This window comes from Suillus fuscotomentosus (genome assembly GCF_016647785.1).
Source record: "Suillus fuscotomentosus strain FC203 chromosome Unknown F5891scaffold_15, whole genome shotgun sequence".
In the NCBI taxonomy this organism is placed as follows: Eukaryota; Fungi; Basidiomycota; class Agaricomycetes; order Boletales; family Suillaceae; genus Suillus; species Suillus fuscotomentosus.
The window spans coordinates 610636-635437 of NW_024539527.1; the positions used below are offsets into that span (position 1 = coordinate 610636).

General features: G+C 45.8%; 11 protein-coding genes across 11 annotated transcripts; 6 read left to right on the forward strand and 5 right to left on the reverse strand.

The window, feature by feature from the left end:
- Window positions 1-365: 365 nt before the first annotated feature.
- F5891DRAFT_1186056 (uncharacterized protein) lies at window positions 366-3966 on the reverse strand (the record flags this gene model as incomplete). The annotated part of the gene is made up of 6 exons (XM_041366631.1): window positions 366-592; window positions 659-913; window positions 964-1038; window positions 1409-1533; window positions 3534-3733; window positions 3784-3966. 6 exons carry the CDS (start codon window positions 3964-3966, stop codon window positions 366-368), a joined length of 1065 nt encoding a protein of 354 aa, XP_041228488.1.
- A 373-nt stretch (window positions 3967-4339) lies between these two features.
- Window positions 4340-4716, forward strand: F5891DRAFT_1186057 (uncharacterized protein; the record flags this gene model as incomplete). Its single annotated transcript, XM_041366632.1, has 2 exons — window positions 4340-4491; window positions 4548-4716. 2 exons carry the CDS (start codon window positions 4340-4342, stop codon window positions 4714-4716), a joined length of 321 nt encoding a protein of 106 aa, XP_041228489.1.
- A 181-nt stretch (window positions 4717-4897) lies between these two features.
- F5891DRAFT_1186058 (uncharacterized protein) lies at window positions 4898-5839 on the forward strand (the record flags this gene model as incomplete). Its single annotated transcript, XM_041366633.1, has 4 exons — window positions 4898-5189; window positions 5245-5270; window positions 5335-5634; window positions 5705-5839. The coding sequence occupies 4 exons, from the start codon at window positions 4898-4900 to the stop codon at window positions 5837-5839; spliced, it is 753 nt and encodes a 250-aa protein (XP_041228490.1).
- Window positions 5840-5920: 81 nt separating this feature from the next.
- F5891DRAFT_1186059 (uncharacterized protein) lies at window positions 5921-6496 on the forward strand (the record flags this gene model as incomplete). The annotated part of the gene is made up of 1 exon (XM_041366634.1): window positions 5921-6496. The coding sequence occupies one exon, from the start codon at window positions 5921-5923 to the stop codon at window positions 6494-6496; it is 576 nt and encodes a 191-aa protein (XP_041228491.1).
- Window positions 6497-7245: 749 nt separating this feature from the next.
- On the forward strand, window positions 7246-8931 carry F5891DRAFT_1214238 (uncharacterized protein; the record flags this gene model as incomplete). The annotated part of the gene is made up of 7 exons (XM_041369273.1): window positions 7246-7468; window positions 7524-7598; window positions 7652-7790; window positions 7842-7977; window positions 8012-8434; window positions 8485-8518; window positions 8576-8931. 7 exons carry the CDS (start codon window positions 7246-7248, stop codon window positions 8929-8931), a joined length of 1386 nt encoding a protein of 461 aa, XP_041228492.1.
- A 213-nt stretch (window positions 8932-9144) lies between these two features.
- Window positions 9145-10608, forward strand: F5891DRAFT_1186061 (uncharacterized protein; the record flags this gene model as incomplete). The annotated part of the gene is made up of 9 exons (XM_041366635.1): window positions 9145-9184; window positions 9234-9371; window positions 9564-9596; window positions 9652-9723; window positions 9784-9869; window positions 9927-10140; window positions 10188-10312; window positions 10361-10511; window positions 10574-10608. The coding sequence occupies 9 exons, from the start codon at window positions 9145-9147 to the stop codon at window positions 10606-10608; spliced, it is 894 nt and encodes a 297-aa protein (XP_041228493.1).
- Window positions 10609-11756: 1148 nt separating this feature from the next.
- On the reverse strand, window positions 11757-12226 carry F5891DRAFT_1186062 (uncharacterized protein; the record flags this gene model as incomplete). The annotated part of the gene is made up of 3 exons (XM_041366636.1): window positions 11757-11825; window positions 11884-11949; window positions 12032-12226. The coding sequence occupies 3 exons, from the start codon at window positions 12224-12226 to the stop codon at window positions 11757-11759; spliced, it is 330 nt and encodes a 109-aa protein (XP_041228494.1).
- Window positions 12227-13363: 1137 nt separating this feature from the next.
- F5891DRAFT_948438 (uncharacterized protein) lies at window positions 13364-13600 on the reverse strand (the record flags this gene model as incomplete). The annotated part of the gene is made up of 1 exon (XM_041374808.1): window positions 13364-13600. A coding segment is annotated over one exon (237 nt), but the record flags the coding sequence as incomplete, so codon positions are not given.
- A 30-nt stretch (window positions 13601-13630) lies between these two features.
- Window positions 13631-14216, reverse strand: F5891DRAFT_948412 (uncharacterized protein; the record flags this gene model as incomplete). Its single annotated transcript, XM_041374805.1, has 2 exons — window positions 13631-14017; window positions 14073-14216. Coding segments are annotated over 2 exons (531 nt in total), but the record flags the coding sequence as incomplete, so codon positions are not given.
- Window positions 14217-19421: 5205 nt separating this feature from the next.
- Window positions 19422-19951, reverse strand: F5891DRAFT_948259 (uncharacterized protein; the record flags this gene model as incomplete). The annotated part of the gene is made up of 2 exons (XM_041374794.1): window positions 19422-19803; window positions 19851-19951. Coding segments are annotated over 2 exons (483 nt in total), but the record flags the coding sequence as incomplete, so codon positions are not given.
- A 3466-nt stretch (window positions 19952-23417) lies between these two features.
- On the forward strand, window positions 23418-24188 carry F5891DRAFT_1186066 (uncharacterized protein; the record flags this gene model as incomplete). The annotated part of the gene is made up of 1 exon (XM_041366637.1): window positions 23418-24188. The coding sequence occupies one exon, from the start codon at window positions 23418-23420 to the stop codon at window positions 24186-24188; it is 771 nt and encodes a 256-aa protein (XP_041228498.1).
- Between the last annotated feature and the right edge of the window lie 614 nt (window positions 24189-24802).

Here is a 24802-nt window from a genome sequence, read left to right on the forward strand (position 1 = left end):
TTTTTGGTCAAAATATAACACTGTATGAAATGAACTAAGTATCCTTGGAAACAAACAGCTAGATAGTGCCATTGATCTAGACCGAACAACATATTCATGTGAGTTAAGATAGCATCAAAACATGACAAGTTAAATCCTGCTGCATATGTACAAAATGAAATAAGTATCCTTGAAAAAAAACTAGATAGTGCCATTGAAATTAAGGAAGTCATCTGGACCGAACAACATATTTATGTCAGCCAAGGTAGTGTTAGGATCAAGAGGTCCAGGAAGGTCAAAATGCGCCAAGTCAAATCCTGCAGCAAACTTGTTTGTATTGAACTGAAGGTTTCATTGGTACTTGGTCCTGACTCAGTGGTATTGAATTAAGTAGGCTTGTTGATACTTGGTGTGGACTCGGTGTTGAAGTTGAACTGAGGGGGGTCATTTGTACTTGGTCTTGACTCGTCTACTGAACCAACAACAGTAGACTGTGCCACAGGACTAGCTGGGGAAGATGGGGGCTGGTCAGGCTCATCTTCTTTGTCACTGCTCTCGATAAATTCTGCACTTTTATGCTTCCTGCGCCAACAAGTAGTTACCTTCTGAGATGCTGCAGGTTGTCTGTGCTTTCTTCCCTTATCAGAGCAAGTGCATCAATGATGGTTAACGACCTCACCCCTCTCAAGCTGCTCATCACACTCCAGATGAAGTCTTTCGAGTTCATCGTCATCTATAGTAACCCATTTTGTAGCACTCAATTTCCACCACTGCTCTAGCATTTGGAGTTCCAGAAGTGCACTGGACACGTTGCTAAGGTTTGTGAAATTAATGTTGTCCAGCCACCCTTTGATCACAATCTGATAACATTGAACCACATTATGAAAGTAGTGTGTCCATTGCATTGTGACATGAGGCTCACCAGTGATCTCTTCTATTGATGGAGGTAAGTGATACTGCCATTGCAGAAGCAAACGAACTGACGGAGTTTGACATTAATGAGCTTCCGGATTGAGGTGAGTGTGTCAGAGATGAGCTGCTGATGATTCTTCCTAGCACCTGTAATAAAATAATGTTAGATTAGAGGTGAGAGTGTCAACAAAAACAAATTGACCTTTGATCCCTTAGATTGCAAATCCTTCCATCTTGCTCACGACATCCTAGTTGTCGATCCCCATCGCCGAATCCATGAAATTTTCAACTCCCTCAGTGGTGAAGATAACTCCTCATAGAGGAAGATCCATCAAGCCATGCATTGTAAATAGAATACACTCAGCGCCAGTGCGACATTTAAGACTGTTGAGCTGGAATGAATAAGAAGTTAGTAAGACTATAATGTAAATTTTCATAGACTTCCAAACCTCATTCTCAATGGCCTTTAAAGTATGGGTGATGTCATTTACCTTCAACTTCGTTGAAATGTGCATACCAGTAGTTTTGGTATCTCTGTGCTCCACGAACTCCTTTAGGAGGTCGTCCTGTTCTTGCTTTGACAGTGCATGGTATGCTTCCTTATTGTCCTGGACTAGTGACTGAAGTGCAGCTCTACCTTGACTGTCTGGGTGTATATAGCATTAGAATAAGTATATAGCAGCCAAAGAAGACAAAACTTATGATTTTCTTTGTCCTGATTTTTCTTCCAGTAAAACACATTCCAGAGATTTTGTTTCCAGTGTTTCGAGCGGAGCGCATCATGACCAAAGTACAACTGATTTTGGACGTGTCAAATGCTCTTCTGGTAAGACCCAGCAATCGTCTTTGTAGTCTCATTGATGTGGTCCCAGGCATCATCAAGGGCATCCTTGAATTTGCAAGCCTTGGTATGCTGCACAACCTTGAATGCTGCTCATGCCTCTTTGCTAAGTGTAATCTTTGGTCATCCTCAAGGCGCAGTGTTATGATAAGACTGAACCACTGAACTTCCTTGCATAGAATGACTGAAAAACCTATTTGTTATGAGAGGGAAGTACTAGATGTTAGCCACATTTTCAGCTTTTATTTGAGGCTTTGAACATACCAGAAATAAAATTATTTGCAGACATCAGCATTCCAGGAAGCGAGCTACATCTGATGCATATTTAAAGCCTACAGAACAACTTAAGATCTAGTACATAAACATTAACCCAAACAAGTAGAGTGCACACAAAAAAACCATGACACCAAGAACCTTCAGGATGATGTTCAGTGTGGTAAGCACTGAAAATGAGACTAGGCTAAACATGAAAGGTTAGTATGCAAGCTAGTGAATAAACAGATCATTGACCTTTGCAGCATTAGGGCTTAGCGTAATTCCCTGCAAATCAGCGAGGAAAGCTAAAGCCAACACAAAAGCATGTTCATAGCTGAGATCCCACTTGGCCTCCCATCAGCTGCTGCGAACAGTGCTGACAAGAATTCACAATTTCGGCAGAACTTCATCTCCAAGTTTCAGCTGATCCAGGGCAGCATCAGTGTTTGGACCAATACTTATGAGCGCTTATGTGATTATGCTAGCATCCAAACTATCTTTGCCCTGAGCCAAAAGTGTCGGACCCACTAACTTCTCACTGGAGTTCCTATCAGAATGGAACACGTCCACATGTTGACATTGATGAAGTTAACATGGTGCTTCCATAAATGATGTAGGTTGCAATTATCTTTTCACGAATAGCAGCTGACAGGATGTTGGCTGCTGGCAAGTCATTTACAGAAGCATGTAAGTTGCTCTGTGAAGACCTCCAGAGGCTGTGCAGAGCACTGTATGCGAGTACCAGTAGGAATAGTGAGCGAAGGGCAGATATTGTGAATGTTTGAGACTAATATGAGGTGCAGAAACTTTACAATTGAGTTGGTTACATAAAAAACAATGATGAATAACTTACAGTGCTTAGGTAGGGTCGACCTTCTCAATAGCACAACATTGAGAAAAACACTGGAGGTGTGGGATGGCGAACTCCTGGGCAAACACTTGGGCCCAAACAGCAACATCTCTGCTGATGCGCTCAGGTGTTGCTTGTAACTCTTGGGGAGTAATATAAATGTCCAACAGGACTTGCTCGGGTGAGAGTTTTGGACCTGCTGCCATACCACATCAGCAAACTGCCTGTTTGGGTACAAAGCTCCCACAGCCATACAGTACACACAGAGCCATACAGTGCGCACAGTGGTGCAGTGCACAGACACTACAGACACTACAGACTCACAGAGACTCACAGAAACCTATGGACTTATATGCAGGTCCTTTCAAAAATTTAATTTAAACTTTGGGTGCTATGGCCATCGTGCGGTATTTCATTCATAGTGCAATTTCTTACAACAGGTATGTAATCGACATCAAAACTAATCTAATGTGCACATGTTTGTGAAGGATTGCGAAGGTAAATACAATTTAAAATGAGACAGAAAAAAACATCATGATTCAGATACACCTGACCCTACTACTTTGAAACACGGATATTAGTCTAGTATACAAGTGCGAACCAATGACATACCAGAAAAGATGTCAGGTTTTGAATGACAAATCGAGCATTCCTGAACATCTAAAACCATTCCTTACCACCAAAGAGCACACACACCCTACATTCATTTCCGCATGTCCAAATTGTTTTTGTGCTTTCTTTGCCTTGAGCTGCCAATAATGTGTATGGACCTGAAGCTGGAAGAGGAGCCGATCAGCAAGTTCCCTTTCAATACATCGAACTTCCAGATCTGCCTGCACCATCTCCAGCAAGTATGTGGCCTCCTCAGCACTCTCAGGATACGCTCCACTAAATGACTACTAAAAGTTAGCAAATATATGTCTTGAACCCTAAATAAAGAATTCACATTGTTGAGTGTTCCCGGAAGTTCAGAAATGGTTGATGAGTCATTTGAATGCTTGAAGTCCAGTAGAATTAGATGTAATTTGCTCCTACATCTAGAAGTCCAAGTTGAAGACAAGAAATTGCTTGTGAGGGGATGAGAATTCAAATGGATAGCAGAAGAATGTAATTGGTCTGATGAGGACATTGTGGCTATTGTTGAACTTACTCCGGAAATTGCCAAATGTACTCAATACTCCAATCAATACCACATATTGAGTAGCATGCGGTGCCCTTCATGTGGAAAGCGCTTTCTGAATGACAAAATTGCACTACAACATCTAAATCAACCTACCTCGTGATGTTTCAATTGGAATGATAACCTGATTCGCTTCTCAGGACCACCAGTGCAACCCCAAGAACCTCAAGCCTCACTGCCAGAAGACGAAATGAATGACGCATGGATGATGGAAGACTATCCTGGGCCATAAGATGGGGATACTGGTGTAAAGGCTGATGATGGGGAAGAAGTGGTGTTTTATGTTGGTGCAGCAAAGACCTAGGGAAGAGGAACCACATTCATGAAGCAATTCGAGTCTGACACTTACGCTGAGGAGAGGATGAGCAATCCATATTTTCCATTCGCTGGCAAACCAGACTGGGAGATGGCGGCATTCCTTCTTCAGTCGGACCTCAGCATGGCAGACATTGACGAGTTCCTCAAGCTTGAATTGTGAGTCTATTTGTGTTACGTGTAAGAATGTCTGAACTCAGGTAAAATTAGAACAGAAAACTACCACTTTCATTTCACTCTTTGAGAGAGCTCAGAGGACGTGCTGAAATGCTGCCATCTCTGCCTCAATGGAAATATCAAATAGTCCCTACAGAGTTCCCTGACAATGAAGACTCTCTGGATATTTTACCAGGATCCAATCGAGTGCCTCCAGTCGCTTCTTAGCCACCCCATGTTGGCCGATAGTTTTGATTTCATCCCACTGCAAAGTCTATGCTGAGGCAGAACATGCCATTCGTGTTTACTATGGTTTCATGACTGGTGACCAGTGCTTGGGAACTTCAGGTATGTTCAACTCTTGACTTCTTCAGCAAAGCTAATCAATAATACAGGAAGATTTGCCTGAATGGCGCGACCTTACTTGGTGTGGTCCTCTCCTCAGACAAGACCAAGGATCAGCAACCTTGCTGGCAACCACTATGCCCATCCGCTCCTCATCACTCTTGCCAATATCGACCCTGATGTACGTGCTAAAGGATCCCTCCAGGCATATATCCCTCTTGCTCTACTTCCTGTTGCAAAGTTTATCCATAGGGTCAAATGCATGCATGGTGTTCTGGTGGACCGGTTACTTCACCAATGCATTGACATTGTGATTGAACCGTTGAAGCAAGCTGCATGCCTGGGCATCATGATGAGTGATCCAGCTGGGGTTCAGTAGATATTGTTTCACACCCCTTGTTGCTTATGTAGCCGATACTCCAGAGGAGCTCGTAATCGTGTGCATAACCATGAATGCATCACCTGTCACTATGGCTACACGTACCAACTTTGGGGATACAGACCTGTCACCCTCTTCATAAAGGCTCATCTACGCTTGCTAATATTCGAAAAGTTGTCGCCTCTGTCTCCCCATCCGACCTTGTGGCATTTTTCGAGGAGTGCAAGCAATACCACTTGAACGGTGTCCAACGGCCATTCTGGATGGATTGGGTCACTGCGGATCCTTCTTCTTTCCTGACACTGGAGTCGCTCCATCATTTTCACAAAATGTTCTTTGACCATGACTGTGCCTGGTGTATTGACGTAGTCGGTGCCAAAGAGATCGACTTTCAGTTTTTCCTTACTTCAGATGTGTACCAGGTATCGTACTTTCAAAGAAGGGATCTCCAATTTGAAGCAGACTTTGGGTCGAGACCATCACAACATCCAGCGTTATATCATTGGCATTATCGCTGGTGCTGCTCCTACCCAATTCATAATGGCCATCCAGACCCTTCTTGAATTCAGATATCTTGCCCAAGCTCCACAATTTTCTGATGAAACACTAATGGAGTTAGATATGTAACTGTTTTCGACTGTTCCACGAACATAAACAGGGCATAGTCAATGCAGGTGCCCGGAGAGGGAAGGATGGCGAGTTTAAATTATGGGTAATGTAATTCCCAAATTAGAATTGCTGCAAGGGGTGGTGCCAAGTATCTGGTTGCTTGGCATACTCACGCAGTGGTCCACAGATCCCACCGAACACGCACATATCGCCATCGTGAAGGTGCCTGCAAGAGCTGGAAATAATCATGACTATGATGCACAAGTGTGTCGCTACCTTGACCACCGTGATAAAGTAGATTGCTTTGATCTTGTGCTTCACATACGCAAACAGGAAGAATGTGCTATTGACGATGAAAGCGATGATGAAGACATTGATAGCAGGATGGTCCGATGTTCCATCAAGGACTATTTTTCACATGCCCGTCAACTCATCAATGGCAATTATCCAGAGGCACCTTATCCCTATTGCACGTTCTCAACCTCTGTTGCGGCTTATCATCTTAGCTATAGACCCACCCTCACAAAGATGACTGTTGATACAGCTGCCGACCACTTCATGCTTCCTGACCTTCACCCTGCTATATCCGATTATTTAGACTGTATTGAAGCACACAATGACTTTCCCATTGGTGGCAGGCGCCAAGCTCACCATAGGTTGTCCCCTTCCTTTTGAATGCATCCAAATCTGGTGTAAGATGCGCATTCAATCAAAAAACTTCCATGATGCAAACTGACTCAAACACTCGCAGGCAATACTGACGGAACCACCCTCAAAGAACTGGCCCTATGGTCAGTATAATTCAGTCCTGATCAATACAGATAAAATATCCAAATGGTCAAAGTGCGGTCTTGAAGGTGAGCCACTCCTGCTCCACGCATCATTTTACTGATATGATAGATGTAGGGCATTGTATCACTCACCTCTGTTTGATTTTTCGTCCAATAACACAACTTTCATATGGGAATGCATACTATGCCTACATTGAACATTTGGATGTGGTCGGATTGGATAAATCAACTGGTATGTATGTTCTACAACTGTGCCTATCGAGCAAATGGTGATCAGATCAGTGATGTGATTAGGATCATTTGAATCCAGGCGCCTGTCCATCTTATCCCCCAGTTTGGTGATGTAGCAGAGCCACGATTGACTGCACAGACTAGTATCAATCACTCCACGGAATTTTTCTTAAACAAATTCTGGAATAAGCAATTATTCTATGCACTTCACTGTGCTTAATACATTTAGACAGGAGCTTCTTATCTCAAGATGGGCTGTTCATGTGACTTAGTTTATTAAGATTTTTTTTGCATGCCTTTTTTTCATTGGGTGTCCATTATCACAAAAGGCAGTGGGAGTCTCAAGCACTGGAGCAGTGCACATCCTCACACCATTTCGCTTGACCTGTGAATCACTGTACAATGGCAGCAATTTTCGGATCTTCCACTAGCAGTTCACGATACTACTACACTCGCACAAGAAAATCAGAAGTGAAGACCGACAAGGATACCAAGATGGTGTCTAAACCCTCAACCGCCACTCCTTGGTTGAAATCTAACCCTACTAGCAAATCCAAAGTGCAGTCTCTTAGTCCAACTTCCAAGCCAGTGCTTAGTAACCAGGCAGACATTGTCACAACATCTTGTAGGTGACTGGTTAATTGTTATCTATCCATAATAATGACAGACTTTGGCTTCAGGCAAGCCCAAGGAAGCTGAACCTCTCGCAACTGAGAGTCTGGTGAATAGTTTGAATAATGTCATTGTCTCGATAGGTCAACTCAATTTATTGTTCAACAAGATTGAATTTCTCACAATGATTGAACAGGCAAATGTGCTGACACAATTATAGATGCACTTCAGCACGTACAAGTAGAACCGATGTGTTTTTCGAATGTTTCTTTTGACGAATTTGTGACTGTGCTTGACTCAATCAGCGGGGATGATATGCACCTCTTGAAAGCAAAGTTAGTTTATAACATTGTGTGAATCTACGCATACCTCATTGAATGATGTAGGATGACATATTTTCCACGCACCATGGTCCTCATTATATACTCCCCCCACCCAGTTCATGATCAAACAACAAGCGAGATATCATCTGCAATCTCAAGCGAGCTCCGTTCCCTCTCGTTCATGCGATCTTTGTTGATGGTTAATGTCATACCCTGGTCATATCTATTCGGAGGATATCTTTACTATCCCCGATATGCAACTCACTTTAACCCCTACCACCTCAGAGGCGGCGGAGACTGAGGTGCTGTGGTACATGGAGACTGTGTTTTCTCAATCTAAATGTGTCGCCCTCAAGAAGATAGAGAAAGTCCTCATTGCTTACCCCGAAATCATATGCATATTATTCATCCTCATATCCAAGCAAACTCATTATGAAACACCCTCAGACAATTCCCCTACTTACAGCCAAGCACTTGCCAACAAATCTCTGCGCCCATACACCTCTTTTTCACCACACAGGGATGCAGAGAAGTTATTTGGTCCCATTAAAGCAATGGATCATAAATGGATCAATGTATCTAAGGTTGAGTACTTTGTCTGGCTCAAGGAGGGCAATGATGTCATCAATGTAAATGGTCCTCACGTGGCTTATGGAGTGGGTAGCTTATTTGACGTATCCAATAGGTACTGACATCATTTTTTCAGACACTGTTTCCAAACCTTGATATGGGCCAGATCAGTGTTGCCTTGAACTGAGGCATGGACTTGGTCAAGTCCGTGATGCGCACCAAATTAGATACCCTACAACCTGCTGTCGACCACACCAATCTTCTTGCACCAAGCGCGATTGTATTCTACTGGGAGACTGATGTCACCTTCGTGTCTGTCGCTGTGTACAAGACAGCTCACTTTCGGTACTGTGACTGGTACCATCGCAACTTCAGTGGCACCAAGCATCGTCGTATGAACAATGGTGGAGATGAGGCTGAGCCGGAGAGACCTTCGAACAGAAGGGTCATCACATCTGCGTCTGATAATGCTGATGATACAGGGCTTTCACTTACTAGCACGTCAGCTAGCACGTCAACTAGTGGGTCCAGTTCTTCGGGGCAGTCTAGTTCTTCTGGGGAGTCAAGTTCTTCTGCGGCCTAGGAACAATTTCCTCCGCAATTTTAGCATATGTACCCAAAGCATTACATTTGGCTTTGAATTCAAACAATCATGTGTCAAATATTTGGTTCAAATGAATTGCTTCAGAACCAATTGTTTAAATTATTATGTGTTAGAAAATATATGCAATGTCAGAGTGCAGAACATTTAAGTTGTCGCAAAAGCTAGCTACTACTTTCTCTAAGTTCATTGAACATGGGCAAACACAAGAAGCCAAATTCTTCTGACCCTGATGGTAAGCTTTTTATTATAATCACTTGATTGATACACATTATCCTGTGCAGTTCAACATGAGCCCCACCATTCTGAACGAAGTAACCGAGGGCAAGGTGGCCACATTGGCCAGCTTCAAAAGCTGGAAAGCACTCAAACGGAGACACACCAATGGGTGAAGAAAAATCCTGCTCAGGATGCACTTAAGAGTCAATCCGTTAATGTCATGGCACCTGAGGTCAAATGGCCAAGACCAAGACCAAGACCTGTGAAGCCGAAGTCCAAAACATGTCCTTCAACATCAGAACAATAAGATATCTCTCCAGTCAATGATCTGCCCAGTTTGCATCTTCGTGGTCCACACTCATGATTTGGTTTCGTCCCCCCTGATGACATTGCAGATGAGGATGATTTAGAGGCTGGGCATGCTCATGGTGTGTATCTATGCTTTTAACTTTGTGCTACTCAATCATAGCTTAATTTATTTAGATGAAGGCCTCAGTGTGCGCTCTTCATCTGCAGATGATGAAGATGATTGTAATGTTCCTTTCCCTTCCCTAGGTATTGACAGGTCCCGAATAAAAATACAGCAATGTACATGTACTGTCTCTCCATCTACAGATGACAGTGATATGCATTCCCCTCCCCAAGTTTCTGACGATTTTGGTGCGAAGAAACAGAGACACGCTCAACCCATCCCTCTATCTGTGGATGAGGGCAATATGCACTCCCCTCTCTGAAGCTCCAACACTTCTCAAATGCAGAAACCTACATGCACCATCTTCTTAAACGACATTGATATCCAACCCTCTTCCCAAGTTCCTAACAGGTTCCATTCGAAGAACTTCAAGAAACACACTCATCCTATCACTCCATCCGCAGATAATAACAGTATACAGAGACATCACCCTATCGTCAGCCCCTCCAGATCTATGAACAGCGATATTCCATCCCATCCACATCGAGTTCCTAAGCCAGGTACAGTAGCTGTCACATTGAGAGCCATATCACTTACCAGCTATCAGCCAGCAACTCTATTGCCTTGGATACTGTCCATGATGTTCTCCAGGAGCATTGTGCAAAGAACTGGTGCCATCGTCCACCTGATCCAAGGACACTTCAGAAATCTGTCGCACTTGGAGCAACTGCGGTATATTCCATTGTTCTCGTCATACCACTGTGTGCTCATTATTGCCAGCTCGCTGCAGCCATTGATGAGTACAAGACCGGTATCTACAAACCAATGAAATTTGTCTCTGAGTTGTATCAGCCCATTTATGACAGTGTCATGCAACTCTACGATGATGTCAAGCTTGACCCTTATCATTCGAAGAAATGTCGAGCAGTTCGTAAGAAATGGGCGCGCTGTAGAAACAACAATACTACTAGGAACAAATGATGCTCCTGACAGTATCTATAAATGTTGAAAGGTCGCGCGTTGCCTAGTCTGCATTACTTGAGGAGACAAGTGCATTCGACCCTAAAGGGGAAGTGAGTACAGCAAAGATCTAGAGGTATGCGCGGGAACGCGAAGCGCGAGAAAGTGCAGGTGCGCGCAAGGTACAAAGGTGTGGGAACGCGCGCGCGCGAGGCGCAAAATAAGAGAGACTAAACTTAAGTGATGATATGATACAAGATAAGAGAAGAGTGATGCAAAGTGTAGACAAATAGTCTTCTACTATGTTCTGCTAAGTAAATAGTGGGTGGTAACTAGTAAGTTGGAAAGTTATTTGAAAAGTAAGTGGAAAACTTGTGTGTCGGCGCTTATATAGCGCGCCTAAGCATGGTCATGCGGAGCCGAAGCGCTACCAAGTAGGTATGTAAATATATATATAAGTAAGGGTCCATTATAAAAATAGAGGTGGAATGATATGCTAATAAAGGAATGGACATATATGCACTAGAGGGTTTGGTGGACAGTGGATGGATGCTTCTGGATGGCTGGCGCTATAGGGCACTCAAGCGTGGGAACGCGCGCGCGCGTATACATCGCGAAGCGCGGGAATGGTGCGCGCATAGCGCGGGAAAGTTGCGCCTCGTATAGGGATAACTGCGGGTAGCGCACGGAGTGACACTACAAGTTCGTGCTATGTACTCCTTAGTGGGAACTGCCATATCACGCCATGAGAGGCATGAGTCTCTACAGCGCGCTGCAGGGTATATATTTTTATTATTGATTTATTGGTTTACTTGACACCCATTAACAGTACTCTCACATGTAATCAATCAAACCGGCGTCATAATTGGGGTCTGAAGTTGAAGCTCGACTAGGCACAATTTGTTTTAGGATACATGGCATAATGATGATTTGTTGGTTGTGCTAATATTGGATTTGAGTCTTGTCTGCCTTGCTCTGTAGCCTTTCTGTGGCCTTTCTGTCTTGCCTCTGTAGTCTTTCTGTTTTGCCTCTGTAACATGCTGTCTAGCTTAATGTGCACTCTATCCCACTCTGTATAAGCTCCCATATATTCTGTACAACTCTGTACAGAATTGTAGAGGCTACTTATGTGCTCTGTATAGAGTTGTGCAGAGAGAACCCTCTCTGTGGGCTCTGTGGCCCTGTCTAGCACTGTCCAGGGCTATCTAGTACATGGCTATTTTGCTGATGCAGCGCAATGGATAATGAGTGAAATACCACTGTCAAGGTGGTCTTGTACACTGATCTAGGGAAAAAATCGAAAAGAATTAGAAAATATAACAAAACATGATACTTTGACTTACCACATCAAATACATCCTGCAGCCCTGCTTCTACCAGGTTGTCTTGTGTGAGGGTCTTCTTGTTGGTCTATTCCATAAGAGGAATTGAATGCGACATATGAAGGGTGAAGGCCCTTGTGTGTCCTCATCTGGTAATGACTACCATCAACATGTGCATCATGCCTAAGTAGTGCCATGGCAGCTGCTTGGTGTTTATTGTTGCTGAAGCCCTGTGCAAATGCTGACATGTGAGTAAGAGCAGCGATGCTAGCCATACTGAAGCAACTAGTATAGCTTGCTGCTTCAGCTGGAGATGGTATGGTATTAGAGGGTGTTTGCTTGCTTGGTTGAACAGGAGGGGTCATGGTTGGTGATAGCCTCACAGTTGAAGACAAACAGATGCTATTATATCTAAACATAAGAATGCACAAGTGATGTTAAGCATTAATAAGTGACTTACAGACTTGACACTAGAACATAGTTGCTCCCTGGTAGATCCATGTCATGTAGTACAAATGATGGTTCAATCTAAGGCGGGTTTGAACATGTCTTGATATAATGACAGTATTATGTTCAAGGTATACACAGTGCCAGCAGATCTGTATACTTGAATTGTGTATGCGCTGGCATGTGATCAGATGTCATAAGCTCAATAGCAAATTCAACTTGCATTAACACATTGCGCTGTGTACCATGTAGTAGTGCATCATTTTTATTGCCTGGTATATCTACTATCTACTAGCATATGTGCTATTCATATATGTATATGTAGTTAAAAAATTGAATATGTATAAGGTTAAAAAATCTTGCTAGCAAGAGATCGTCAATCAGGCTCAGTTGGCCTGGGTTAACCTCCCTGAAAATCTGCTTGGTCTGTTTTTCGTCAATGATGCAGACCAGACAGTCTGCTTGGTCTGTTTGCCATTGATGAACACTTGCAAACCAGAAGTCTATTTGATCTGTTTTCCATTGATGAATAGGGAATGCATAGCAAGAATATATTATATGAAATGGTTAGAGACAGTTAGTCAACAATGGAGTGTAAGTAGTCTGCTATCTCCTCTACCGCCACCTCTTGTTCCTCTTGATCAATGGCTTCCATGTCATCAAGGTCCGACCTGATAGTTTCCAGAATGTCATCCCTGTCCTCTTGTGATGAAGAAATATGACCAGCTGCACATTGAAAGAAAATTAGTATGAGTTAGTATGAAATATACATGAGATGCACCATTCAATACTTGATCATCAGTTGTGGGTTTGAAGCGCACACCAATGGTGTTGACTCCAGAGAATCTGGTGAGACTTGCAATCTGATCTAAGTGAGAAGAGTGTACAGCATTGATAGCCGCTCGTGAATGCCACTGGTGCTTCAGCTCAGTGCCAAGCAATGGGTCTGAACTAAGCAGGTTATGTATAGTGCCAGTTACATGAAGTTCCTTATCATGAATGACTGTGCGCAGTCAATGAATTTCGATGTTAAGTCGGACAATTTCTTCACAAGCTCAGAGAAGCTTAAGATATTTTGTTGTGGCTTCTTGATGGGCTGGCTTAGCCCAATCATTGCTCCTGATGTCTGTGTGTGAGTGGTGTAAAAGGTCGAACTCGGCAAGAAAACCATATTCTGCAATATCCTTCCATGAAATCTTTGGACGTGGTGGATTCAGGGCTGCAGCCTGGATGTTGTAGCAAGTAATAGCCTTCCAAATAGTTTCAGACCACCACTGTAAAGCTTTGCTGATCTGCTGCCGTAGTTTATACCCTAAAATATATTAGCACTGGAGTGATGAGCACATCAAACTGAAATCACCTGTGCCGGACAATGATAACTTCGAAAGTTCAAACAACCTCATGACAACAAGCTGTTCAAGCTCATCAAGTGCTGTACAGTATTTGCTGAGTGAAGCTTCACCTTTGAAGTGGTTGTACTCCTTACCACTGATCTCCCATTGTATGTCAATGCTTAGCTGAATCTCCATGTGGGCAACAAGCACCTCCGTATGCTGCAACTTGGCATAGGAGGAATCCACTCTGATATGGGCGGCCATTAGTGCTTGATTGATTTGCAACAAATTGCTAGCAGGGATTTCGTTAAGGGCACTATTTGCAGCTTTGTGAGCCAAATCCCAATCAGCTCTGACATGAGTCCCTTGTGAATGCTTGCTGTTAATGGCAAAATTAAACTTACTTTCATTTGGCAAGTCCATCCAGGACCTGGACATAGTGGATACAGAGGTTGTCTTTTACAGGGAGCTGCTCCAGACTCTCAAAATAATTGTGTTCTTCATGAAGCAATTGAGGGAAGTCATTGTTAGTGAGCTGTAGCTTAGATTTGATGATTGTGAGCTCAGTGGTGAGGAATGCGATGTAGAAACAACAATACTGAGAGGAACAAAGAAATGCTCCTGACTGTATCTAAAAAGTTGTAGGTCGTGCGTTGCCTAGCCTGCGTTACTTGAGGAGACAAGTGCGTTCGACCCTAAAGGGGAAGCAGGTGCAGCGGAGATCTAGAGGTACGCGCTTCAGCGAAGCGCGAGAAAGTGCAGGTGCGCGCAAGGTACGAAGGCGCGGGAAAGGCGCGCGCGTATTAGCGCGAAGCACGGGAAAGCGCGCGCGTGTAAGCGGAAATAAGAGAGACTAAACTTATATGAAGATATAAGCAAGATAAAGGATGTGAGATGTGTTGTGCTAATGAATAGATTTCTACTGCGACTTTCTAAGTAGTAAGTACTAGGTAAAGTTGGGTGAAAAGTTAGGTAAATAATAGTATGTACTGCTGGTGCTTATATAGCGTGCCTAAGCGCGCTCATGCGGAGCCGAAGCGCTACCGAGTAGGTATGTAAAAATATATATGAGTGAGAAACTATGATAAAAATAAAGGTGGAACTATGCTAATAAAGGAAATGGAAATATACGCACTAGGGAGCTTGGTGGACAGTGGATAGATGCATCTGGATGGCTGGCGCCATAGGGCGCGCAAGCACGGGAATGGTGCGCGCATGGCGCGCATTGCGCGGGAAAGCTGCGCATCATATAGGATTAGCTGTGGATAGCACACCGGATGGTGCTGCAAGTTTGTGCTAAGTACTCCTTAGTGAAAAGTGCCATATCATGCCATGAGAGGCATGATTCTCTACATCTCCCAGGGACTTAAATTCTGAGTGTCCCCACTCAGCGCATGTGTGGTGAGGATTTTGCGTGATAGTATGCGAGTGCGATGCATGTATGATGCTTGGGTTGTTGGGCGATGAATGCGCGAGGCACGGGAAGTTGCGCGCATGGCGCGCGTGAGGTGCGAAGGCGTGGGAATGTGCGCGCATGCGCACTTGAGGCGCGGGAATGCAGCATAGCATGGTGAATTGCGAGGTGACTCTGATGTAAATAATGCGCCATGGTTGTGAGGCAATGATGCAAGGGTGATATGAATGTGGCGCGCGAAGCGTTGTCCAGACCAAGTCCTGCTAGGCGCGCTAAATATTAGATGCTAAAGAGTTTGAACATTGTGAGTAAAACTATATGTGAAAATGCGAATGAAAAACAGTAACTTGCAGATGTCCTATCTGACTTGTCTTCTTCGTGCAGCTGTCAACATCTACACCTTCCTATGAGCGAGGCGCGAGAAGTGCGCATGTGCGCGAGGCGTATGGGCGCGGGAGGTTTGCGCGTATGTGCGCGTGAGCGTGGGAAGACTGCGCGCATATGTGCGCATTCTAAGGTAAAAAGGGCATGGTGCCGCGTCATGCGTGCGAAGAGAAAATAATACTATTGAGCTAGGCGGGCACAATCTAAGGTTGTTTTCTTGTTTTTGGCAACTCCTATGTGCATATATATCAGTAAGTTATTAGTTCTTTGGATGGCGTTATAATGAGAGAAAATAAAATGAAAGAGCGCTGGACGAAACCCAGGGTAAAACGAATGGTATCCTATGAAACAGCGATGGTATACGTTGTTCTTTGATGCGCAGCTGAGGCACTTGATCCTCCTCCTTGAGTGCATGCGAGTGCACGTGACTAGCGCGCTTCGCGTCTCTTGCGAGCTGACGCTTTACCCAAGGTAGGGTTGGAATGAGCAAGGCTGGCGCGCTTGGGGGGGCTTGTAACCGGCAGGATGAATTCCTGCACAACGCGCTGCAGGTTGAAGGCGCGCCAATGGGAGGCACTGCAAGGGGTGTAGGGGCGCCCTACAAGCTGATAGGATGCGCGCGATGTGCGCGCCTTGGTGCGATTTCGCGCGAATTTGATTATATTGGCCGAACACGTGAGGAACGGCCATTTCTCTGCAAATGCATTAGTGAGAGACATGTATAGTGAAGAATTAGGCGCAAATGTTGCGCCAATGGGCTGTAAGGGTGGTATATCAAGGCGCAGTAGGCGCATAGGTGAAGGAGAATAGTGCGCATCAAGGCGCGCAGGAATGAAATTGACATGGTAAGCAAAAGCGCGAAGAATGTGAATAAATGTGGGAAGTGTGAAGTTAAAGGTGATGATAGGGGTGTTAGGCGCGTATGTATGTGTCAGGCGCGCGCCTAAGTCGCGCCTGGATGACTGATTGTAATATACCTTGTGTTGAATGAAAGAAATGCAATTTAAAAGGGGAGAAGTGATAGAAACGCGATAGCATGAAAACTCTGCTACAATTATGAATGCGCGAGGCGCGGGAACGCGCGCGCATATTGCGCGATGCGCGTGATCATGGCGTGTGAACAAGGGGTGGTGAGAAGATGAAATTAAAGTGTTTGGAATCATCATATAGCTCCTTAAGAGCTTCAAACATGAAAGAGACAGAAAACGCGAAATGAGATGAGGGTAAATATACAATACCTCGAGGCGCGCGCATTGCGCGTCCTCAGGCGCAATATGGTGCGCCTGAGTTGCGCCAGGGTCGCCTGAGACATGCTCTGCTTGGTGGTTAGGTGGCGTGTTGCATGGATGCTTTACCGGCGCGCGATAGTCACTGGAAGCAAAAAGCGCGACATGCGCACGATCATTAGTGACAGATGGAATTACCAGAGACAAACTCTGGTTGATGTGAGGTGCGACTTGAGCCTCTGATGCGACAGAAAGCTCCTCTATAGGCGCGCTAAGGTGCAGTAGATGTTTAGGGTCATCTTTGACCTCTAATGATGCGAGCAGTGATGGTGATGGTGTGATTGGCGAGGTGTCTTCCTTAAGCGATGCGATAGGTGGGCGCGTTTCAAGCGATGGCGTAATAACGTCCACAATGGGCGCGTTACTGTGCAATAGATATTTAGAGTCATCCCTGACTTCTGGCGAGGTGATAGCAATAGGCGCACGTGTTTCAACTGGCGCGTTAGTGTGCAATAGATGATTATAGTCATCCCTGACTACTGATGCTGTGATTGGTGATGATGATGTGGATAATGATGGATATTGTGAAGGAGATGGTGCTGATGATGAAGGTGAAGAGGCGCCTGCAGCGCGCTTTGCGAGCGCGCGCTCGAGTTCGTGATCTAAAGCGATGCATTCTGGTATACCTTTGTATGCTGGCGCAGTTGATGGTTGAGGTGTGCGTGATTCGCGCGAAGGCGCGGGAAAGGCGCGCGCGTGAGGCGCGTGAATAGGAACTGATGGCCTTTTGTCAAGTACAGCTTCTGAGGGTGCGCGATAGAAGAGTTCAGCTGTCGCATTAGCGCTAATGGTCGTATCCTGTGTTGCATGGCTTTGCACTGGTGTGCTTGGTGCTACCACAGGCATGCTAACTGGTGCGCTTACTGGTGCGCTAACTGGTGCGCTTACTGGCGCGCTTGGCGCGGGAAAAGCGCGCGCAGGTAATAGGAACTGCGCAGCTGCGAAGACGTCCATGAATGGGTATGGGTCGTATGGGTGGTGGTCAGGGAACTTGATCATAAGGCGCAAGCGGATTTGCGCCTGAGCATCGCTAGGGATTCCTTCCATGAATAAGTGGTCGTGTTCGGCCTTTCCAATACGGTCTTTGTCCATGAGTGGCTGCATAATCTTCCTGAATGCGCGCAGGTAATTGCTTAATTCTGTGCAAGAGGGCATTGGTTTGTTAGCGTATTCGCGCGCGATGGCGCGCAAGTCCGCGAGCGCATAGCGTCTTTTACCATCCCATCCAGGATACATTACCTTTACCTCGTCTAAGAAGGCGTCGTAATCATCTACTGCCGCTTCTGGCATGCCTCCCCATAGTTCTCGATCATCGCGTGCAAGGTAGCGGATAATACCTTTGATGCGGTCAAGTCCTTGGAGTCCTGCTTCATCAGCAAGCTGCTCATATGTGTCAATGAATTCAGCGAGGTTGTCTGTAGTGCCGTTGAACTTGGGCGCATTTGCGGTGCCGCGGATGGGCATTCTATAAGGCATTGAGGCGTGAAAAGGCGCAGGTGCGCGCGTGAGGCGCAGAGGCGTGGGAACTATTGTGTGCGCGCAAGGCGCGAGAGTGCGTGACTATACAATGGTTAGCTTCTGAATTTGCAAAGAGATTGACCTTATATGTGCGAATTGCGCTAAGTGCAAAGGTGCGCTCGCAAGGCGCACAGGGGTGGGAAAGCGCGCGCGCAAGGCGCAAGAATGCGTGACTAGAAACTGGTTAGCTTGTAAAAATGCAAAGAGATTGACCTGTATGTGTTAAGATGCGCAAAACTAGATCTTGCTGACTGCTCCCCTCGCGGTGGGCTCCAGTTGTAGAAACAACAATACTGAGAGGAACAAAGAAATGCTCCTGACTGTATCTAAAAAGTTGTAGGTCGTGCGTTGCCTAGTCTGCGATACTTGAGATGGCAAGTGCATTCGACCCTAAAGGGGAAGCAGGTGCAGCGGAGATCTAGAGGTACGCGCTTCAGCGAAGCGCAAGAAAGCGCAGGTGCGCGCAAGGTACGAAGGCGCGGGAACGCGCGCGCGTATTAGCGCAAAGCGCGGGAAAGCGCGCGCGTGTAAGCGGAAATAAGAGAGACTAAACTTATGTGAAGATATAAGCAAGATAAAGGATGTGAGATGTGTTGTGCTAATGAATAGATTTCTACTGCGACTTTCTAAGTAGTAAGTACTAGGTAAAGTTGGGTGAAAAGTAAGGTACATAATAGTATGTACTGCTGGCGCTTATATAGCGCGCCTAAGCGCGCTCATGCGGAGCCGAAGCGCTACCGAGTAGGTATGTAAAAATATATATGAGTGAGAAACTATGATAAAAATAAAGGTGGAACTATGCTAATAAAGGAAATGGAAATATACGCACTAGGGAGCTTGGTGGACAGTGGATGGATGCATCTGGATGGCTGGCGCTATAGGGCGCGCAAGCGCGGGAACGCGCGCGCGCGTATACATCGTGAAGCGCGGGAATGGTGCGCGCATGGTGCGCGTTGCGCGGGAAAGCTGCGCGTCATATAGGAATCACTGTGGATGGTACACAGAGTGATGCTGCGAGTTGGTGCTGTATACTCCCTAGTGTAAAGCGCCATATCACACTATGAGATGCACGAGTCTCTACAGCGATCACCTTCAATGCTTCTTGATAATGGTTCCATAAAAAATTACCTGTCGGACAAATATAGAATGTGTTAGCATTGCAATTACTGCACAAATATTACGCACTTAGGGCAGCATATTTGTCCTTATCCCAAAAGATAAAATGTTCTTCGATAGATTGGTACCAATGAAACAAACTTGCATGTCTGGTGGACCAAGCAAGTTCATTCGAAGCTGAGAAGATGTGTTCACAGCCTTTGCCTTCACTATGCCTGGTGCTGAGAATATGCAATGGATGCCAGCATAACTGACATTTTTGGTTGTGGGCATGGCCATGAAAGGCACCAACCATCATTTGGAAGCCAAGCTCATCCACCTGAGGTGCCAAGGAACTGCTGCTCAACATCTTTGAGAACATGCATCCAATGTCATAAGCACAGCCTTCATTAGGTCCATAGACACTAAGAATTTTGTCAATGAGCGCCAGGGGATATTTGGCCCTAGGAGTCAGATCAACAATGGTTAAATCAAAATTAAATTGATGGACAGTTCACCACTTTGAAGCATATCACACACTAGAAGCACAAAGCAGTGGCAACATGAAGTGATGAATATCCCAGATTCATGCAAAACCAAAAACATTTTTTTGTGTTTCAGGTCCAGCGTTTCACCAGCAATCAACACAAGAGAATGTCAGAGAAGGATTTGCTTCAACAGGCTCATTCTGCCAATCATCAACATGTGAATCAACCTGCAAAATATTGTCAACTATTTTTTTATATTAAGACAACTTACTCACATTGTGCCCTTGAACTTCATTTTGAAACTGGTCCATGTTACAGTGACTACGTGAGCCCCCAGCTACACGACCTGCCCTCTGCCACCTCGCACGGCAACGATACGATACGATACCCAGGCCCTTGGGCCTTGATGATAGATAACGAACAGATGACGAAATAGAAGAGAAGTCCGGAAGATGCCGGATTAGGTAAACGATCTGGATCGCTTACATGATATGACGACATAGGTCTAGAAGACCTATATATGTTATCAAGATAGAAGGCAAGCCTCGTGTTGCCTCATGTACTGATAGAAGGACGCTTCGCGGTCCTTATCATGGATAGAAGCCTGCCTCATGCATGGTATCTCTGACTCGATAGATAAGCACTTAGAACCCAGCTTCAGGCTGAGCTTAGATACGATAGAGTAGCCTTATATAAGGTCGACGGATTAAAGTAGATGTTCCTTACTTTAATCCTACTGGGTTTACCATTGAAACCTTTGTCCTGCTAAAGCTACCTGCTCGACATCAGATCCGTACCTTCAGAAGGACTTGAGACCCCTTCTGCCTGTAACTCGCTATCATCGTTCACCTCCGTGAACGTACGCAACTCCTGCTCTTCTGTAGGAGCCGACCTCGGACTCTCAGCACGAGGTATCACTGTCGTGATCGTCGCTGTTAGATTATCCCAGTTCGCACGCGACACACGTCGTAACAAAGGATTAAAGTCCCTTTACTGTACGCCTCCATCACAGGCTACAAGATAACTGATCGCACTTGCTGTCAACGTTACCGACACTCGTAGAACCCCGAACCTAGACCCCGAAAGGATTTTCATATCCCTGATCTAGAACCCTGATCGTACCGGCCTGACCAGTCGCAAGAATATAAGAACCGCCGTCACTGTGGAAAGCTCCAAGAAAAGGATACCACGAAGATCGTAGAACCCATCTCCAATATGGCAACTACCAGAAACACCTTCGCCGCTGCACACCTCACTGGGAAGGAGACTCGCCTCTGTTTGCGAGAGAAGAAATGTTTTGTGTGCCACGTCATCGGACACAAAGCCGCGAGCTGTCCGCAATGGACCCGAACCTCACGGAGAAAGATGATCGAAGAAGAACCCCTGCGCGCTATCAAGAAAGCCGGGGCTAAGGAGGACATACGGGTGAACGCCACCCTGATCTCCAGAACGAGAAGCAACCCTATCGCGACATCTATGATCGTAGATTCTGGGGCGTGTGAGTCCTTTGTCAACCAGGACATAATCACACAGCACCGCATCTCGACGCACCAGCTAGAGAACCCTTTGAGATTCTCGAACGCTGACGGATCCTGCTTCGGAACGAAGCCGATAGAAAGGTTTTGCAACCTTACTTTCCAGATCGATGAACGGGTAATTTCCGAACGGTTTTACCTAGCCGAACTTGGTCCAAAAGACAAGTTCCTGCTCGGACGACCTTGGCTTATCAGCCAGAACCCCGCAATTAATTGGAAAACCGGCGCGGTGACCCTCAGAAGCACCGCAGATTCCCGAAAGAAGGAAAAAGAAATAGATTCTGATCGGAAGAAGAACGGCAAGGCGCCCCTCTTCCTGAAAGAAGAAAAGAAGGTGACACAGAAGAGAAAAAGATCGGTATCCCCGACAACTCCCCGTACCTTCTCTTCGGGCACAGTACCACTAGCCCAAACGACACGAATTGCACCGGTCTACGAAGAGCCGCAGGACGGAAACCCCGTCGAAACTTCAGAAACCACACCACAGCCCACGAAAACTGTGACGAAGAAAGACTCGCTGCCTAGAATTAACCTCGCAGCGAAGAGATATGAACAGAAGAAACCGGCCACTGATCCGGAGACAACTCAGAAGAAGACTTCCAGACCGGCGCTGATATCTGACCACATTTATCCCGAACCGCCACGAACGAAGAAGATTGAACCGGCTGTTCAGCCGATGAAGATAGAAGGAGATCCTGCACCTGCCCGATATAAATTCTCGGCAGAGCCCGCACAAGTCCTTGGGAAGGGACGTGCAATGATGAACGAAGAACCGCCTGTATCCAAGGCGCCCAGACTGGCCCCTGAACCAGAAAAAACTCAGAGGTTCGAATTTTCTGGAGAACCGATATCCGTTCTCGGAAAAGGACGCGCAGTCCGAATCGAAGACCCTCCCACCGCCAAGAAACTCAGATTCTATGAAAGTCCTGAGTCCGCAATGGAGGAAGACCCCGAACCGGCATATTTAACCGCCGATGAACCGCCGAATTCCCTCAAACTCTCCATGACACCCGCGCATAATTCCGAAGAAGCAATGACGCTATCTTCTGATACCGAACTCCCTCCTGTGTTACAAGAAGCCCAGGATATTTTCATCGAACGAATTGCTTCAGTCCACGAAGCATATCGTCAGAATGAAATAAAACAGGAAGAAGAAGACGCCGGGCCGAGTTTTGTCAGATTTATTGACATGGAAAACTCCGAGGATGACGAGGATGAAGACGATAACGCACCCTCTTCGCATGATCTGCGAATGATAGATTCAGGAGGAAACGAATTCGAAGACGATGGCCCGCTCCCTGGCCTAGACTTCTGATTGGATATGATTAGTCGGTGACTAATGGCTTAGTAAGGGGGTGAAATCCTCCTTTTACTTATTTTCCACGCCTACTCCACCCTGAACACTGATCAACTAATCCCGAACTCGACCAACTTCTATTGTTGGTCCGGAATGACCCTAAACTACGATTGTCCGTGATGACTTGAAACTAGACGATGAAAAGGACGAACCCCGGAAAACTCCTGCAAGCTTCGGGACCCCTCACATCACTGCACTTCGACCACCCGAGTTGACCACGTATGTAAACAAAGGGTAATAGAAGACGACCTCCCCGCTGGACGACCCCAAGAAACTCCTGCAAGCCTTGGCACCCACGCTCGGACCCGTACCTTCGACATCTGATAAAAGAACCCAGAAATGGATCTATAGAAGATAAGAAGACCAGACCTCCGGAACGAGGCTAAACTATCACGAAACGAACTCCACGGAAACTCCTGCAAGCCCATGGAACCCTCTAGAACCCATCATGGCAATGACGACCACCCTCTGATGACGACCTGATCTTTCAACAAAGATAAAGGACGATAGTACCTATCACGGCACTTTCCCTCTGATAGCGAAGAAGAATCTCGAACACGAGTTAGCCTCATGGCTAGATAAGATGATAAGAGATAACGATAACAAGTTTAGATTGAAACGGAGCTTGGATTGATCTGGAAAGAAGGTTATAAACCCTCTCGATCCCCGAACATCTCTCCCAACGAACCTCCATCATCATGACGAACTCCATCGACATCGACTCTATCAAAATGACACCGAAGAACTCTGACTACGGAACAGTCCTCAGGATGACGGAAAACAGCGCGTTCAATGAAGCTGCTATCCTGACCCCCGCGTACTCCCAAGCGATCGACGAAATCCTTGGTGATCAAGACGCCAGAACTGCAGCGTGTACATCCCTCACAGTCTGCATTATACGAACCACGAAGCTGCTGGAAGATGTAGCCAATCGTGTTGACCTGGATGAAGCAACTCGGAAACTTGCTGTACTTCATCTGCAACGGCGGATCAGAAACTTCGCACTTCACTTACTCCCCCTCGACTTCTCCGATATCACCGACCTAGCGATAAAGAAAGTTGAAGTGAAGCCTCTCATAGAAGAACCCCGCCCGGTACGCCCGCTGAGAAGAAAGGCGGCTGCCATAGATCGAACCCGTAAGACGCTCTGCAGGCGCTGCGGAGGATTTGGACATCAGTTCAGAAGATGTCCAGATTATGTTTGTTGCATCTGCGATGAACTAGGACCTGACCATCTGTCGGTCCACTGCCCGCGACTCAACGGACGCATAGTACTCCAAGAGTTTAGCGATGAAGAGAAGTTTTTCGAAGCTCTCTTAGATTGGGAGAATAATCGAAAGGCACTCACGGATCTTGAACTTCAGCATCCCACTGAACTTTCCCCTGCCTCTGAACCTCCCTCCGCACCTTCTACATCCACGATAACAATTCCTACACTACCCGCCGCTACGATGGAAGAAGATGTTTGATGAATACACAAAGCCGGTGACTTTGTGCGTAGTAATGGGGTAATGTTACAGTGACTACGTGAGCCCCCAGCTACACGACCTGCCCTCTGCCACCTCGCACGGCAACGATACGATACGATACCCAGGCCCTTGGGCCTTGATGATAGATAACGAACAGATGACGAAATAGAAGAGAAGTCCGGAAGATGCCGGATTAGGTAAACGATCTGGATCGCTTACATGATATGACGACATAGGTCTAGAAGACCTATATATGTTATCAAGATAGAAGGCAAGCCTCGTGTTGCCTCATGTACTGATAGAAGGACGCTTCGCGGTCCTTATCATGGATAGAAGCCTGCCTCATGCATGGTATCTCTGACTCGATAGATAAGCACTTAGAACCCAGCTTCAGGCTGAGCTTAGATACGATAGAGTAGCCTTATATAAGGTCGACGGATTAAAGTAGATGTTCCTTACTTTAATCCTACTGGGTTTACCATTGAAACCTTTGTCCTGCTAAAGCTACCTGCTCGACATCAGATCCGTACCTTCAGAAGGACTTGAGACCCCTTCTGCCTGTAACTCGCTATCATCGTTCACCTCCGTGAACGTACGCAACTCCTGCTCTTCTG